This window comes from Betta splendens, chromosome 10 (assembly GCF_900634795.4).
Source record: "Betta splendens chromosome 10, fBetSpl5.4, whole genome shotgun sequence".
In the NCBI taxonomy this organism is placed as follows: domain Eukaryota; kingdom Metazoa; phylum Chordata; class Actinopteri; order Anabantiformes; family Osphronemidae; genus Betta; species Betta splendens.
This window is the reverse complement of record NC_040890.2, coordinates 9,730,001-9,747,272: the sequence shown is the minus strand read 5'-3', so window position 1 is coordinate 9,747,272 and position 17,272 is coordinate 9,730,001. Positions and strand designations below refer to the sequence as shown.

The 17,272-nt window shown below is 43.0% G+C and overlaps 3 protein-coding genes across 3 annotated transcripts; 2 read left to right on the top strand and 1 right to left on the bottom strand.

The window, feature by feature from the left end:
- The first annotated feature begins 93 nt into the window (after nucleotides 1-93).
- glod5 (glyoxalase domain containing 5) lies at nucleotides 94-1,704 on the top strand. Its single transcript, XM_029166122.3, has 4 exons — nucleotides 94-322; nucleotides 720-875; nucleotides 1,118-1,273; nucleotides 1,350-1,704. Exons 1-4 carry the CDS (start codon nucleotides 266-268, stop codon nucleotides 1,503-1,505), a joined length of 525 nt encoding a protein of 174 aa, XP_029021955.1. The 5' UTR covers nucleotides 94-265; the 3' UTR covers nucleotides 1,506-1,704.
- A 5,799-nt stretch (nucleotides 1,705-7,503) lies between these two features.
- si:ch211-153b23.3 (uncharacterized) lies at nucleotides 7,504-12,409 on the bottom strand. The gene is made up of 12 exons (XM_029166105.3): nucleotides 12,272-12,409; nucleotides 12,137-12,185; nucleotides 11,422-11,609; nucleotides 9,860-11,338; nucleotides 9,692-9,784; nucleotides 9,501-9,605; nucleotides 9,308-9,417; nucleotides 9,015-9,206; nucleotides 8,739-8,901; nucleotides 8,490-8,655; nucleotides 8,229-8,323; nucleotides 7,504-8,145 (listed from the first exon to the last, which is right to left on the bottom strand). Exons 3-12 carry the CDS (start codon nucleotides 11,576-11,578, stop codon nucleotides 8,060-8,062), a joined length of 2,646 nt encoding a protein of 881 aa, XP_029021938.1. The 5' UTR covers nucleotides 11,579-11,609; nucleotides 12,137-12,185; nucleotides 12,272-12,409; the 3' UTR covers nucleotides 7,504-8,059.
- A 30-nt stretch (nucleotides 12,410-12,439) lies between these two features.
- Nucleotides 12,440-15,538, top strand: irg1l (immunoresponsive gene 1, like). The gene is made up of 6 exons (XM_029166111.3): nucleotides 12,440-12,580; nucleotides 13,407-13,461; nucleotides 13,544-13,731; nucleotides 13,862-13,954; nucleotides 14,031-14,236; nucleotides 14,347-15,538. Exons 1-6 carry the CDS (start codon nucleotides 12,563-12,565, stop codon nucleotides 15,272-15,274), a joined length of 1,488 nt encoding a protein of 495 aa, XP_029021944.2. The 5' UTR covers nucleotides 12,440-12,562; the 3' UTR covers nucleotides 15,275-15,538.
- The last annotated feature ends 1,734 nt before the right edge of the window (nucleotides 15,539-17,272 follow it).

The window sequence follows — 17,272 nt, the reverse complement described above, 5'->3', positions numbered from 1 at the left end:
TTCGCTACTTCCTCAATTAAAGTACAATACTTTAATTGAGGAAGTAGCGTTATTAGGACAAGACTTCATTTCTAACGTGCACGTTCTAAATAAAGGCCTCCGTGTGTGTGACGTTAATACGTCACATGCTCTGAAATAACAACCATCAAACGTTTTAAACGCTTGACTAATGGCAGGAATAACCCGGTATTAGTTGCTCTGCGGATCTGCGGCCGCTTCACCGTCCGTGGGAAAACACGGAAGTGTCGGTGTCAGACCAAGTCCAATGGCGCTGCGGATGCTTGGAAGCAGTCTGTCGCATTTCCATAGGAACTGTTTGAAGGTACGTTCGTGCGTTTCTTTCAACTCGTTTGGCGAACCTTCAATTAACATTAAGTCTTTTATTTTGGCGTTCGTCATTGTGACGGAAACAACTCGTTGCGACTCTTCAGACTTTTCTATCATTTCGAAACTGGCTAAAATGGCAGCGTCTGAGGCGCCATGTGATATTTAGTTACTGAAAATACATTCGTAAATCTAAGGTTTTAATATAATGTTAACGTTACGCACGCAACCCAACAAAAGCCCGCAAACGCCGTGCTGATGCGTGACCGCTGGACCAGGTGGTTCAGGCGCTCGCTGTAGCGAACACTCACCACACGGCGGCGCTGTGGACACGTGAGTTTCTCGATTTGGTCCACGTAGGGTTTCCTTAAATCCCCTGTTCTGTCCTTGTGCAGACGGTTCCGATCCAAACGGTGGCCGTCGTCCGCTTTAAGAGGACATGTCCCGTTGAAGTGAGTCATCTGGACCATTTGGTTCTGACCGTTAAAAATGTACCAGACACGGTCACGTTTTACACCACAGTGCTTGGTATGGAGGTCACTACCTTCAAGGTAAGATGATGATGATTAAACACACTATTACTTTAAACTTAGACTTTAGTAGGAGGCCTTATTATAATATCATAGTGATACATTCATTTGTGGTACAGTTGTAAGATTATCGTGCCCTGTGAGAGAAAATCCACTAGATGGCACGATTTGCTTAAGTGACAGCTGATGAGGCATCCAGTCATTTGAACGCTTTCTTCAAAGAGGTCCAAACACTAACTCATGCCAACTCATGCCATTTCAAGGGCAACCGTAAGGCTCTGAGCTTCGGCCAGCAGAAGTTTAACCTCCACCAGCTCGGACAGGAGTTCGAGCCCAAAGCCAAGCGTCCAACCTCAGGCTCTGCAGACTTGTGCCTCATAACCACAACTCCTCTGGCCACAGTGGCTGCACATCTGAAGGTAGCTCACATGTATGACGCATTTGCATGTCTTTGGCTTTGACAACGCTCAGTGGCCTCTCTCGTCTCCTCTGCAGGTTTGTGGAGTCGAGGTAGAGGAGGGTCCGGTGGAGCGCACCGGGGCTGTGGGGACTATCACGTCTTTGTATTTTAGAGATCCAGACCACAATCTGATCGAAGTGTCAAACTACAATCAACCAGATTCAGAGGCTTCATCCTCTGAATCTGGTTGAGGGGTCTCTTTTGGCCTTTACTATAAACACCTCTCTCTGTCCATCCAAGTTGTTTAGACTGTGTTGTCATCGTCTTTATGTTGTTGCCGAACTGAGGCAACACAATTAGAGCCCGCTATAATCTTTCACTGGGTTATTTACTTTACATACATCTAACGCACTGTATAAATAAATTAATTAAAGGAAATAAAACAAAAAACATGTGAGTTGTATTTATGTGTATAGAGAAACCAGCATTTTTGAATATCACTTTTTTTAATATTTTCACCCGATTGAAGCAATTTAACACTTTTTTTTTTGTAAATTTAAATGTCCGCTTTTAAGTTATTAAGTATGTATCTACTGCAACAAGTACCGGTAATTGGCCAGCTGCAGCAGTTAGAGTAAACCACATCTAAGAATGATCCTGGATCTCACCATGGTGACTCAGCCAGCAGAAAGTCCAGAAAAGTTGTTTTTTTAGCTTCTATGGTTTCACTTTCTGTATCCTTATTACTCTCTGCTTTTTATAGATGAAGGAGCTGTATATTGTGCAAAGAAATGCGTCATTGTCTGTTTAGTTTGTGTCACTGTGGAAACCGTAAACTTGACAGATTTCACCATGAACCTCAGGTGACTTACAGTAACTGGGTTTTGGTCGTTACATAATGTGCAGTGCTGTATGATAATATTTATATAACTACAAGAAAGGCAGAGATAAGGAAAGGTACCCACATAACTGGTAAGTCAGTGAAGATTCTCATTCATCCGAGTGATGTTATGCTAAAGATGAGGCTTGGCAGCTGAATACATTTTACAATTTGTTACATTTGTTAATATATATTAACATATATTTTTAACATATTACATATGTTAAAATAGGTTTATTGTTGACTCTTGTTCAGTGCAGTACATTTTATACTATATAAAATGAAGTAGTCATGCTGAAAGAAGTGTTGGGCATTTTCTTGTTTAAACAATATAAATAAATAATGGACAACATTATTAGTGATTTCAGTTCACAATACTTTAATTAAGGAAGTAGCGTTATTAGGACAAGACTGATTTCAGTGATTTCAGTTCTTTATTGTATATAAATATATTGTATAATGACCATGCTAAAACTCAGCAGCCCAGGATATGCAGTTGCCAATTAGATTTCAAATGGGACATAGTTCAGTATTATTATTTATTAGTTATTCACTTTATTCTTCAAACTCTATAGTGTTATATAAAAAAACACGAAAAAAACTTGTGCATCACCAGGCAACAGTAAAGAGGAAGAATTAATTTAACAGAATAAACCTGCATCATAACCAGGCTCAGGGTTGAACCAGCTGCCTCGACTGGTTGGAGGGGAGAGAGAACTTGGGTTTTCCCTGGGGTGTCCTACCGGTGGGTCTCCTACCATGCTCGGAACACCTCTCCAGAGAGGCATGCAGGAGGCATCCACAACAGAGGCCCGAGCCACCTCACCATCTTGTCTTTTTGGTCATGATCCAAAGCTCATGGCCATAGGTGACGATAGGAATGTAGATTGACCAGTAAGTTGAGTCTTTCGGCTCAGCTCCCTCTTCACCTCACTGGACCGAGACACTGATGGCATTACTGTAGCCGCTGCACTGATCCGTCTGTCAATCTCATGCTCCTTCCTTTACTTGTGAACAAGACCTCAAGATGCTTGAACTCCTCCACTTAGGGCAAAAACTTTCCTCCAAGCTTGAGAAATCTTTTTCTGGTCGAGAACTATGGCCTCAGACTTGGAGGAACGGATTCTCATCCCAGCTGCTTCACACTCAGCCTCAAACTGCCCCAGCATACGCTGGAGGTTCTGGTCCGATGAAGCCACTGTCATCTGCAAAAATCAGATCCTGTAGGAAAAAACAATCCTGTAGTCTCCAAACCCTTCGACCCCTGGCTGCGAATAGAAATTCTGTCCATAAAATAGAAAAAATGGAACCAGTGACCAAGGGCAGCCCTGCCGAAGTCCAACATGCACTGGGAACAAGTCTGACTTACAGCTGGCAATGCAAACCAAGCTCCTGCTCCGGTTGTACAGAGACTAGACAGCCTAATACTTCATACTTTATGAGCCCCCCCACAGAATGCTACAGGGGACGTGGTCTCGTGGACGTGGTCTCCCAGCTTTAATGCAACGTTGCAGAGGTGTATCACCCAAGACAGACCCACAACATCCAGAGGCTTGAGGTACTCGGGACGGATCTCATCCACTCTTGATGCCCTGCCATTGAGGAAATTGCCTCTGGCGTCCACCAAAGGTAAGGTTTGGCATTACCACCACGACAGGCACTGGAGACCTTGCGTCCACAGCTCCGACTGGCCGTGGTGACAATAGAGATGGACAACATGGTCCAAGTCTTTCCAGCCTCCTTCTCGGCCAGCAGATTCTTCTCACCACCACGTGGTGATCAGTTGACAGCTTAGCCTCTCTTCACCCGAAGGTGCAAAACATATAGCTGAAGGTCAGATGACATGACTACAAAGTTTATCATGGACCTCCTGCGTAGGGTGTCCTGGTGGTACATGCACTGATGCATTGATGTTATGTTCCAAAACAAAGTTTGTTATGGCCAAACTCTGCCTGGCACAGAAGTCCAATAACGTAACACCACTTGGGTTCAGATCAGGGCCAGTCCAGGTCTCACTTACATTGCCCATGTGGGCATTGAAATCCACCATCAGAACGATGGCGTCCTCAGTTGGAGCGCTTTCCAACACTCCCTCCAGAGACCCCAAGATGGCTGGGTACTCCACACTGCCGTTCGGCCCTTAGGCACAAACAACAGTTGGTGACATATCCTCGAGCTGAAGGCGCTGGGAAACAACCATCTCGTGTACCGAGGAAAACTCCAAAACTTGATGTGAGCAAGCTTTGAGCAGGCCCACACCAGCACGTCGCCTCTCACAGCGGGCAACACCAGACTGGAAGAGAATTCAGCCCCTCTCAAGAAGTTGGGTTCCACAGCCATGACTATTTCAAGGCCGCTGCTGCTCAACCTTCCACACAGCTCAGGTCCCCTGGGAATAGGCCAGGCCACTCATGGGAGCCCCAACCCCGGGCCTGGCTCCAGGGTGGGGTCCCGGCTGTGCCATACCTGGCGATGTTTCGGTCCTTAATAGTTCATTCATCATAGGGGGGTTTGTGAACTGCTCTGGCACGTTGGCCAGAGCCTGTTTGCTATGGGAGAGTCTACCAGGAAAATTTAGGCCCCGACAACATAGTTCCTGGGGTTATTCAGGCACACAAACTCCTCCACCCCGACAAGGTTGGGATTCAAGGAGGAGATCTTCATGTAGTCATAATTAAGGCCCCTAAAGTAAATGAAATAAATGACAGAATTCTAAAATAAGAAGGACGTACCTACAGTAGATGGTTGAGGAGAACAACAATTAAAGGCTATGACATTACAAAACAGCACCTCAAGATGGTGTATGAGAAATGAAGTCTTTTATTTTATAATTGATGTCTATCTAGCATCCAGTGATCATGATCAGTACAGCAAACCCAATCGTATCCAAATACAACAAGGTAGATAATTAGTCAGTAATGAGAATTAAATTGAAATGTATATTCTTACAAGGCCAAGATGAAAAATAATACAGAACCTAAAGAAGTAGTCAGAATTCACATTAATCAGACTTGTAGAAGTATTTGCACTGTAAATTTTTTAAATTGCAGCCATAAGGTTGTTAAGCGTTTAAAACTATTTCAACAAGTAATTGGCCAACTGCAGTAGCAAAGAGCACACCACATCCAAGAATCATCCAGATCATGGAATATATGATGTTGCTTAAGAATGTTGCAGGCCTAATTAGAGAATGCTGACTGGCCAGCAGGAAGCCCAGACCAGTACTGTAGGTTGACAGTTAGTGAGCATGATGTCAATAAGTGCTAACACAGCAGAATTGACAGGGTGCCATATGCCCTAAGTCCACACTCGGATTCTTGCCCCTTATAAAAATGGGTATAGGGTATACTCAGTGGGTATAGCGTAAGTCTGGGAAGCAGGAGGTTGCTGCTTACTACTTGCTATCCAGTGAAGGAACAGGTCAAATGCAGAAAAATACAATTTCCACGCGGGAATAAATCAACTATGTCTTGAGTTATTTTGTGTCATTATTTCACATAACCATAAACTGAAATAGTTAAAGTTGATATGAAGTTCCTCATTTGTGTAAAATTGCATTAACTTCATGTAATATTTTATTCCTAAGGTATGTAATTTAATGGTAAACCCTAACCTAACTGAAAGCCTTTACATACACGTTTTCTTACCTCGTAGTTATGTGATGAAATTATGTAGAAGATTTAAATTTACAATTTGAGGGCTTTCTTGAGCTGCCTGAAGCAGAGAATAAAGCATCTTTAACTTTCTATAAACTGTAAATCATTGCATGAAATCATAACACTGAAAACAGTGAGCTCATTTGCTGTAAGTGGGACTTTATTAGGATTAGGATTGTCTCTGGGTTTGAATGATGCCCTTTTTGTTACAGACTCACAGGCTTGAATCAGAGTGAAGGGCTGTGTCCCTGCAGCACAGACTCAGAGTCAAAGACACAATGATGGGACTATTGCACAGCAGGTAGGTTCTGGTTCACAGCAACAGAAATGAACTGTATATAAAGGTCCGACAGACTGTTTTATATACTTTACATCACAATGAGTCGTTAAAGATTCTTGGTTATCCAGGTGAGGTTGTCTGAAAGTTGAGTCCTGTCAAATGTACTTAAAGAATGATGCTGAGAAAGAACATGATGAGGTTTTTACTTTGGCAGGAGGAGAAATGTGAGGTGACAGAAACACAGGATTACAAATTTACAGACACCACAGTATGCCTGTGTTTTAGATTACTTGGTTTCACTTTTTGTATATTGTGTAAAGAAGTGCGTCATTGTCTGTTTGGTGTCATGTTGTCACTGTGTAAACTCGACTGACAGATTTGCAGCAGTTACTGGCTTTTGGTTGTTACATAATGTGCAGTGCTGTATGTTGATATTTATATAACTATGAGAAAGGCAGAGATAAGAAAAGGCACTCGCGTAACTAACAAGTCAGTGAAGATTCTCATTCATCCTGGTGATGTTATGTTAAAGATAAGACTTGGCAGCTGAATACATTTCTTTGTTACGAGTTTGTTAGGTTTATTGTTGACTCTTGTTGCAGTACAACATATATATATATATATATATATATATATATATATATATATATATATATATATATATATATATATATATATATATATATATATACTGTATGTACTACTATCACTAATGATGTTGTCCATTATCTATTTATATTGTTTAAACCAGCAAATATATATATATATATATATATATAAATATATATAAGGCAGTATTATTATTTATCAGTAATTCACTTAACAAAGGAAGCTCTACAGTGTTACTGTATATGAAAAAAAAAACCTTGTGCAACAGCAGGCAACAGTAAAGAGGAAGAAATTATTTACTGGAAGAAAACCTGCACCCCAACCAGGCTCAGGGCTGAACCAGCTGCCTCGACTGGTTGGAGGGGAGAGAGAACAGAACAATAAGAGGCCACAGCAAATCTGAGGACTTGATATTAATGACATGTATACTAATATAAAACAACTTTCCACTCCTGTATTCATAAATAAGGCCCCTAAAGTAATTGAAATACATGATAAAATTATAAAATAATAAGGAAGTACCTAGACAGAACAATAATTAAATAAGAGTAACATGAACTAAACAACATCTCAAGGAGGTGTACGAGGCCCTGAGATAAGTCAGAAGTGCAACTTACATTAATCAGACCTATACTAATTGATTGTTTTTTTTGTATTTACTGACTGAAGGTTTGTACTTCTGCTTCAGTGGAACTTAATTCACTTTGTCAGCTGTCACCTGATGACTAACTGAAACATGAATCAGAGATGTGACACGAGACACAGACACAAAGATCACAAATAAGTAGAAAGTGAAAGGAAACATATTGCTGAAGCTTCAGGCTTTATTAGTTCATAGTTGAAAGTAACTGTGTGTATGAATACATTTTACACCATCTTTTGTTAATTCATAACTTATTTAAAATGTACAAATTGAAAAACGCAAATTTGCAGGCAGATATGGCTAATTTAAAGTTATTGAATACACAATATTTTTCTATTTATTTCACGTTTATTTCAGTTTAATAATGTACAGTGATTTTATGCCGCATATAATTTCTGTTTCAACTCCACAAAAACAAAGACTAATGTTAAAATTCCTTAAACCTTAAATCTTTAAATACATTTATACAAGGTTTTAAACTTTCACATTTTATTAATATAAAACTAAAGTTCTCCACATGTTTTCCTTCATTAGGTCATCCTTCATGTAAAATAACATATTTTCTGCTCCTTAAAAGCATTTGAAGCCACTAATAGTGATTCCAGTTTGACGTTGACCTCAACTTTTATGAATGTGTTAGCAACACTACGTCTTAGGGTCACACTGTTTTTATTTAGTGTTTATGAGGATTTTTTTTCATTGAAAATGCTACAGCCTGAGAAGAAAGAACCCAACAATCACACCATGGAGCTTTTTACTCTGTCAAAGATCTGGTGGATTTTTAGTGAGGGAACACAGCCTTCACGCACAATGGTGATGGTCCCTAGAATGGAAGAATGAATAGTATGACTTCATGGTTACAACACATAAAGCATAAGGTCATTTTTGTTTGTGTGTGGACGGTACCTTCATCAATTTTCAGGCAATTGATAACAGTAGAAGCACAAAGTTCATTTGAGTCTCCATCGCACAGAACCCCTTGAATCTTGTGTCCAAGTCGGCTGTGGGAAGGTAAACAGTAGATAAGAGTAAAAGAATGTGCAAATACTTCCTATCAATCCAGTCTAAAAGAACATGGAACATTTTAAAAGATCTAAATATTCTATGAGACACAGTCTCTAGTGGGAAAGCAAATGACAGTTCTCTGTTCTTTATGGAGACACTGACTTGATGACCATGCTGTGGTGGGTGCTGTCTGCTTCTCCACTGGGATTGGCTGAGGTTATGGCCAGGGGTCCAGTGATGTTACATAGGTGAGCAGTCACTGTGTGGTCAGGGACCCGGATCATGATGGTGTCCTTGGTTCCAACCCGATCATAAGCTGGCCCCACACCTACAGGATCCCGATTAAAAGTTAACTCTTGTTTATTTAAACCAAGCAAAGCTCAGTCGCAGCGTCAGTCATGTCCTGTTTACCTAGTCTGGTCAACCAGTCTCCTTTGCTGACAATGCAGCTGATGCCTCCAGGATACACATTCCTCATAAACTCCCAGAGCAGAGGACTGAAGGGAGGCTTGGTCAGTACCAGCTGCTCGAGACTGGAGATGCAGATACAGATGGGTTTCTCTGCTGGTCTGTCCTAAAGTGGGAGAGTTTGTGTTTTAGAAAGCAAAATTTAGAATTTTAATCCAGTCATTTTTGTGTCCTACACTTTGAAGGTCAAGATCAACAACAGCTTGTTGCCTTTCTTACTTTAATGTTGTAGATTCTCTCTATAGCCTGAGGATTCTTGCATGAGGCAGCCAGGGCGTACACTGTGTCTGTGGGAATACCACACACTCCTCCTTCTTCCAGAAGGCCGGCGATCTTCAAAAGGCCACTGGTGTGTCGCGAGTTTGCCACTGTACATGGAGACTCTGCCGCAGACTCCTGCTTAAATTTCTCCTACAATGGGCCAAAGCGAGACACGTCCATATAAAGAAACCAACAAACCATTATACAATAGATGAGAGGAGAGGGTTAATAGGAGCCCACTGTCCTGTTACCTTCAGGAGAGCAGGGCCCATAGGCAGCAGCCGCTGTGAGAAGTTGCAGTTGAGAAGTGATCCCAGAGCTCCATATGCAGAAATTATGGAAAGGAGGGCGAGCATGGCCACTAGGAGCAAAATGTCAACATATGTCATGGAAATTGAAGAATTACTTCTTTAAATAGAAAACAAATGACTGCAAATGACTCACTCTCTAGCTGATATGGTAGTCGACCCAGTGTGGAGAGCAGGAGACAGACCAGAACTACCTCCATGATTGTTGTTAGAAACAGCAAAACTAAGTTTCTGTAGGCAGCTGAGAAAAGCAGTTGAAATAATTATACCTTACACAAAAAGAGTAACATAGATAGTTATGATATGATAAAACATTGTTAAACGTACCAATTAGCATGAGGAAAGCATTAATAACCAGAAGAGCAGTGACTCCTGCTGTGAACCCGTACGATGCCTCTGCAGGAAGCTGGAGGGAATAACCTATAAAACAAAACGAGTTAGATTTTTGGGTAGTTAGTTCTAAACTAGTCTTATTGCACTTTTTTTCCAACAGACCTGCAAATCTAAACCATGTCCAGGTCGCCCATACTGCTACATAGATGGAGGAGATGACGGATCCGAACCGGCCACCTCCTGTGACCTGTAGCCGGCTGACGTAAATCTGAACAATAGCTCCAGAGATGACAACCCAAGGGACAGTCAGTTGTAGGAAAGCAGGATTAGTGCTAGAATCACTTGCATGGAGGGCTGAGAGGGCGGCAACTCCATTCAAAAGGTAGAACAAAGCGTCTGAATCCTGGTCAGTTTGAGGCGGGGCCTCCATTTCCCCCTGTTTACACCAGCAGCCCTTCAGAACTGTCTTCATCCGATCAGTGGACACGGGCTGTGGGCCCACGGGGATGAGAGACTTCTCTGCTATGGTGTTAATGAGACGTGAGAAGGTGCCATAGAGGGAGGCTGCAGTGACCAGGGAGCACGCTACACCAAAGAAGGTGTAGTAAGCCAGTTGAGGGATCTGGGGGATTGTGGAGACAGTGAGCAGGACGTAAAGCATGTTATGGATCAGTTCTAGGGCGTCCATGTTCAGGCTGCCCACGCAGAGCACTAAGCTGGCCAGCACGAAGAACCAGTTTCCCACCATGGCTTCTCTTGCTGAGACCACTCTACTGTCTCCCACAACCACTGCAGACACCACAAACTCATCCCAGGCTTTGATCAGCCAATAGGTTGCGTGAAGACCAAACTTTGTGGTGTGGTAGCAATCGTGGCGCAAGTGGGCGTAGTAGCTGGAAAACAGCTGAGCCACTGCAATGATGGAGACCCAGGCGCTTCCCAAACCAAACGACTTCATGTACCCAAAGCTGTAGAAAGCGAAGATGAAGGAGGACACGGTGTCGCAGAAGAAACCCAAGGCCATCGGCTCTGCATATTTGGTGTTCTTCTTCTTCTCCTGTCCGATGCTCTGAGCTCTTGCTGAGTGGGCAGTTCCCAACAGCAGAACGTTAAAGAGGGGGGTGCCGAAGCCCCTCAGCACTAGACGCTGACTCAGGCCTTTGAGGAGCAGCGCGGCGGAACCGTAGATGGCGAAGATCAGGATGAGGAGCTCCAGAACGCCGGAGACCACAAGGGCCCAGGAAGCCCCAAGCACACCGACGGCTTCAAAGACTAAGGTGGCTGTGATGGCGCCGAACACAAATGGCATGATGTAGTTGAGTGTGGCAGAGCAGAAGGCTAGGAGGAAGGACAGGAGAATGTAGGGGACCAGACCAGCAATGGCCGACTCTTCTAGAGACAGGAACAGTGACATGTTGCCTGTCACATTAGTAGTCAGGGATGTGTTGTTCATTGTTAGGTGCGTAAATGTGGTGGTTTGATTATCAGCTAAAGAACCAAAATAGATTCTGGTTGCACCATAACTGGCCCAAAGAGCGGCATAGCCAATGAAGGCAGTGCCGCTTAGATGATCGTATTTCCTGAAGGAAAGCAGCCCAGCCACCAGTTGGCATAGACCACCGATCAGGATGAGATGAACACCTGCAGAGGTTTGGGAAAGTCTTATAAGCCGTCAGCTCATTGTCAGAATGTAGTAGATGTAGTATATTTACTAAAGCGTTTACCTGCAAGGATGTTCTCTACCCCTGCTGGAGCCACGCCGGTACGAGCGGAGTTAAAATTCTGCAGCAGCACGAGGAATGCGCTGATCCCATTGGACAGCATGCCCAGGACTCCCGGTTCCCCGTAGAAACTGGCTGGAAAGCCGTCGGACGTCGCCATGCTGTCGTACCTTTGATGACAAGCAGGAGAGCTGCCAAAAGATGAAAAAGCTTAAGGTGTCAGTGACTCTACAGAATGTTAATACTGTGATAAAATTTGTAAATTACACAGAAGTAAGGAAATGTTGTAGCCTCCAAACAGCAAAAATGCTCTGTAGCAAGCTGATATGCAAATAAAAACACCTACACACAACTATAATTATATAACATCCATGGCATACAGATTATATGGTATTTTAAAAATTATTTATTTTTTTTAATTTAAAATTATTAAAAAGAATATGTTCTTCTCTCTGATTATTGTTGATTTTAATCAAACACTCAATAACTAGTGCGGTTCTGCCCAAATAAAATGTTACACACAGAAGCAGCACTACTCACATTTACTAGTACAAATTAAAATCATATACTGTACTACAATTAATATTGTGTTCCTACTGTATATAACATATCTTTCAGGTCGGTGGACATTTAATTACAGCAATATTAAAAGCAGGTTGTTGCCATTCCTTTATTTTGTGATTAAATATAAAGACAGACATATATTACAAAGTCTTACCTGGTCAAGCTGCAGATGAAGCGACGAACAGATGAAGGAGTGAGATGCACTGAAGCCGCAATGAAAGTTTGTATAAATAAGGTATTTGTGTAGGAGGAGTTAGAAAAAGTTGCCCCACGTTGGACTGAAACCTACCTGAGAGGTGAAGTCACCCACTTTATGTAATAATGCACCACTCCTTTGTCCCTTTTCCTCCGAGGATGAAGTTAAACATCACGATGACATCTACAGAGGAAATTCCTTCCACGACATCCTTTCGATGAAGAAACTTTCCTGTTCCTCGGGGGCAGGGATTAGACCCGACCCGCGCTATATAAGAGAGATGTCCTCTCGATCTGAATGTTAACAAGCCACAAGCACCTGTTGACTGCAAAGCCACGACCAGAAGAGAGAGAAGCTCTGTGAAAAGAACAGCAAACTGAAGCCATGATCGTCGCCGTTCAGGTAGGGCTTTGGTTGATTCACAATATATAACTTCAAACTTTTTTATAGTTATTTATATAAATTAATTATGGATTATTGAATTAAATATATTAATATAATCTAATTACAAGCTAAACCCAAAATAAATCCTTGTTAGGGGTGGGCGGATCGATCCTTATATTGATAATATCGATACCCACGCTAGTATTGATATCGAACGATAAAACGATACCGTGAACAAAAATATTCGATACTTGGTTTAATTTTTACTCCTCCGCACTGCTACCATTTTTTTTTCAAAGACGCGACCTAACTACATTGTCTGTCTGCATCTCTAAGTGATGTGCGCCGTACGCCAGAAACACGCGCCAACCCCTCTCACGTGACTCAGCGACTCGGGCCAGCAAAAAATAAAAAGCAGGCGGAGGAAACAGCGTGCGTGTTGCAGCGTGTGATTATATTTTCAAGCCAAAAATAAAACAATGGCAACCTGTACAATCTGTATAAGGGCTTTCAAATACAGTGGCAACACCGCCTGTTTATATTATATATTTATATTTACTGTTGAACTTTGTCCGGGCTTTGTTCAATGAATATAATTTCAAACAAAACACGTAAAAGTCGTGAAAATGTAATTATATTTGATAATGCATTAATTGTCAAAAAGTATCGATATCGGCGATAACGGTCCAGTATTTACTTGGTATCGGATCGATACTTCATACTGTAATGGCCATACTGTAGTGAAGCGTGTTCTATGTATGTGTATTTATAGAGAGGAGCAGAAAACACACGCGAACACGTGTTCTGCTTCGCGCTTTACACCGATCTACTGCGTGTCTTGCAGAAAATCCTCGGACCCGCGAGGGCGGCGAGAGGACTTCACAAGCACGCGGTGGAAGGTACGGTCCAGTGCGCTCGCTTTAGCTCCTCGCTGTCTGTGAACGCTGCCCCGTCGCTCACCTCGCGCCTCCATCTGCGCAGCCGCGAGGCAGCCGGTCACCGAGGACACGGTCACCGCCAGCTTCGGTCGGTTCGTCGGCGACGTGCAGCCCCGGCACCTGTCGCCCACCGTGCTCCGCCGCAGCAAGCGGATGGTGCTGGACAGCCTTGGGGTCGGACTGATCGGCAGCACGACGGAGGTGTTTGAATTAGCCCTGCAGCACTGCCGGGTGAGTAACACGGCCATTATGAGTTAAAAATTATTTATATAAAGTTAATTTTATTCCAGTCAAGTGAGACAAACCAGAACTACTTACAGTAAATGCTGTTTAAATATTCCCCTCATCTCCGTCCCCTCAGCACATGTACGCTCCTGATGACATCAGCTCTGTGTACGGACGCGCGGACGCCAAGCTCTCACCCACACTGGCAGCTTTTGTCAACGGAGTGGCCGTGAGTCACAGTCACACAGTGACCAGCAGGGTCAAGCATTAACTCGGTGCTTACAGCTACAGTGCTTCTGCCGCAGACCCACTCCATGGACTTTGATGACACCTGGCACCCTGCCACTCATCCCTCCGGAGCCGTGCTTCCTGCCGTGTTAGCGCTGGGCGACGCCATGCCCGCCAACGGCAAACCAACCGGCCTGGACCTCCTGCTGGCTTTTAACGTGGGCGTCGAGATCCAGGGTCGACTCATGAGATTCTCTAATGAGGCTCGTAACATCCCTAAGAGGTGAGTGTCTCAGGGTGTGGTCCAGGTTCCTCATCCATCCATCAGATGATCCACCACATCCGGGACTCTGATCCACGTCTACCCGTGCCTCCCTCCTTCCTTGTCCACAGGTTTCACCCTCCCAGCGTGGTTGGGCCCATGGGCAGCGCTGCCGCCTGTGCTCGCCTCCTGGCTTTGGATGCGTCCCAGTGCAGCCACGCTTTGGCCATAGCCGCGTCTCTGTCTGGAGCCCCGATGGCGAACGCAGCCACCCAGTCCAAACCCCTCCACATTGGCAATGCGGCCCGTTTGGGGCTGGAGGCGGCTCTGCTGGCCTACCGGGGTCTCCAAGCGAGTCCCCTGGTCCTGGATGACGTTGCCGGCGTGGCGGGGTTCAGTGCTTTTTATGAAGACTATGTCCCACAGTCTTTAGAGTCGCCCAAGGATGGAGGTCACGTGTTCCTGCTCGAGGAGCAGGACATGGGCTTCAAGCGCTTCCCCGCCCACCTCGGCATGCACTGGGTGGCGGACGCCGCAGCCTCTGTCCATAAGATGCTCGTGGGGGCCGACCCCGGCTCTGTCGCCCCTGCTCGGGTCCGGGACATCCTGCTCCGGGTCCCCGGGTCCAAATACATCAACAGGCCGCTGCCGGAGTCTGAGCACGAGGCGCGACACTCCTTCCAGTTCAGCGCCTGCAGCGCGCTGCTGGACGGCGAGGTGACGGTGCGCTCCTTCAGCCCCGGCGCCATGAGCCGGCCCGAGCTGCACGCGCTGCTCAGCCGCGTGCGCGTGGAGCATCCCGGCGACAACCCGGCTAACTTCGACCGCATGTACGCGGAGGTCCGGGTGACGACGGCCGCAGGCGACGTCCTGACGGGACGCTGCGACACCTTCTACGGTCACTGGCGCAACCCGCTGACCGACGAGAGCCTGAGGAAGAAGTTCAGGAGCAACGCCGGCGCCGTGCTGCCCCCGGAGAAGGTGGAGAGGCTGATCGGCGTGGTGGAGGAGCTGGAGACACTGGGAGACTGCACAGCGCTTCTCTCCCAGATTCAATGAGAAAGAAATGGGGTGTATAATGATAGGTTGCTAAAAATGTTGATGACACAATATCTCACTCTCCTAAATTGCTGAACTTTAATAAAAATGAAATAAAATAAACTGAGGATATGAAGGAGAAGTTTACTACATCTTGTAGTGTGTTTGAACTGTAGTAGAAGTTAGATGTTTCCTTTGCTGTTTTTTTCTGTGCTGTGTGATAACAAATACTATTATTTATTAAAAAATAATTATGTAAATATTTGATGCTTGTAATAAAGTTCTTCAAAGCTATTGTGATGACACTGTTTCGATTATTTTTGAGAAAGATTAAGGTAAGTTACTGGAGTACTGTTTTGGCCCTAACTGTGTTAAGACATTGGAAATATGCAGCAAAAGCAAATTTTGCCTTAAAACAGCACAACTCACAAACAAGTATATGAGCTCATACAATCAGATGGAAACCAGAACACAAAACACCAAACTCAGTGTGAATCAGTTCATTGAATGTAAGAATTGGATCCGGATGAATTAATGCTTTGATATTTTGTTTTTATTGAATCCATGACATGATGCTGAAAACTAAAATATTATAGAAAATACATGTAAAGCAGAGTATAAGGCACAGCCCCTATTGATGCTCAGTCTCTGCATTAGTCCTCTTCCATCAATGCTGGCAATGAACAACAAGACGTGTCTTCTTCTCTGCTCAAAGAGTGAGAGTTTAGCTTTAACCAGCTAAAAGCAATCAAGAAAAACTGTAATAATGTTTTTATTTAACAAAATGTACTTGAACGGACAAGCAAAATGTTATCATCTTGTATTTTTAAGCATCATGACACACACAGACACTCACGGCATGAATATGTCATTGTGTTAATAACTTACAGCAAACCAGTGGATGCGAGGAACCATTTGTTTTATTAAGACCACACAAATTCCAGTCTACACCTTTGTAATCAACCAAACAAGCTTACCATTTGAGTCATCAAACTCAATTGTTCTATTGACATAAAAGGTGCTTTGTTTTCGAGCAGAAACAATCAGAGAACTGACCTGTTTTCCTCATTCCGACCAGTGGTGATGATGATGTTAAAGTGAAGCAATAGATCCATGTGTTTTCTCAGAGGTGTGACGGAACAGGCGCTCGTCTTTTCCGTCTATCCTTGTATGTACAGAAGAATGCAAGCGGAAAAGATTTGCAAAAAGCTAAGATTATGTCACACATAATTATTGTTGTGTAATGTTATGACTTAATGTTACGACTGGTCTAATATATATATACATATATATATATATATCTACCCGAATAAAACCCGAAATAAACAGAAAATATTTAGCACTGAATAAACAAAATACAAAAACAAACGATTTGTCAAAAAGCAAAGATTATGTCACACATAATTATTTTTATGTAATGTCTTTTTAATATAATATAATATAATATAATATAATATAATATAATATAATATAATATAATATAATATAATATAATATAAGCATATATATACATATATATATATATATATATATATATATATATATATATATATATATATATATATATATATATATATATATATATATATATATATATATATATATATATATATATATATATATATTTCTCTTCTTCCTCTTATGTAAGAAATACAAAGACAAAGCAATCATTTTTACATCTTGACTACGTTGAAACAAACCTGTTACATCACACAGGACTTAAGATGTAACAAGAGCTCTATTGAATGTTCTGTGCTCCGGTACAGTATGTCAGAAAAGTTGTCCTCTAATTTCAGTGTTTAAACGCATTGACATTATGTTTCCAGTGAATAGTCAGGTAGAATTGTAGCTAAAGTTCTGTTGTTGTTGTTGTTTCTTTTTTTATCTCTGTTTTCTTCTGCATTTACTGGGTTTGAACCTGGGACGTTCCACTTTCCAAACCATCACTGTGCGACTGAGCCACCAAAGCACCAAGAAAAGCCATTTGAGCCCAAACCAGGATGTTTCTTATGTTTTTCT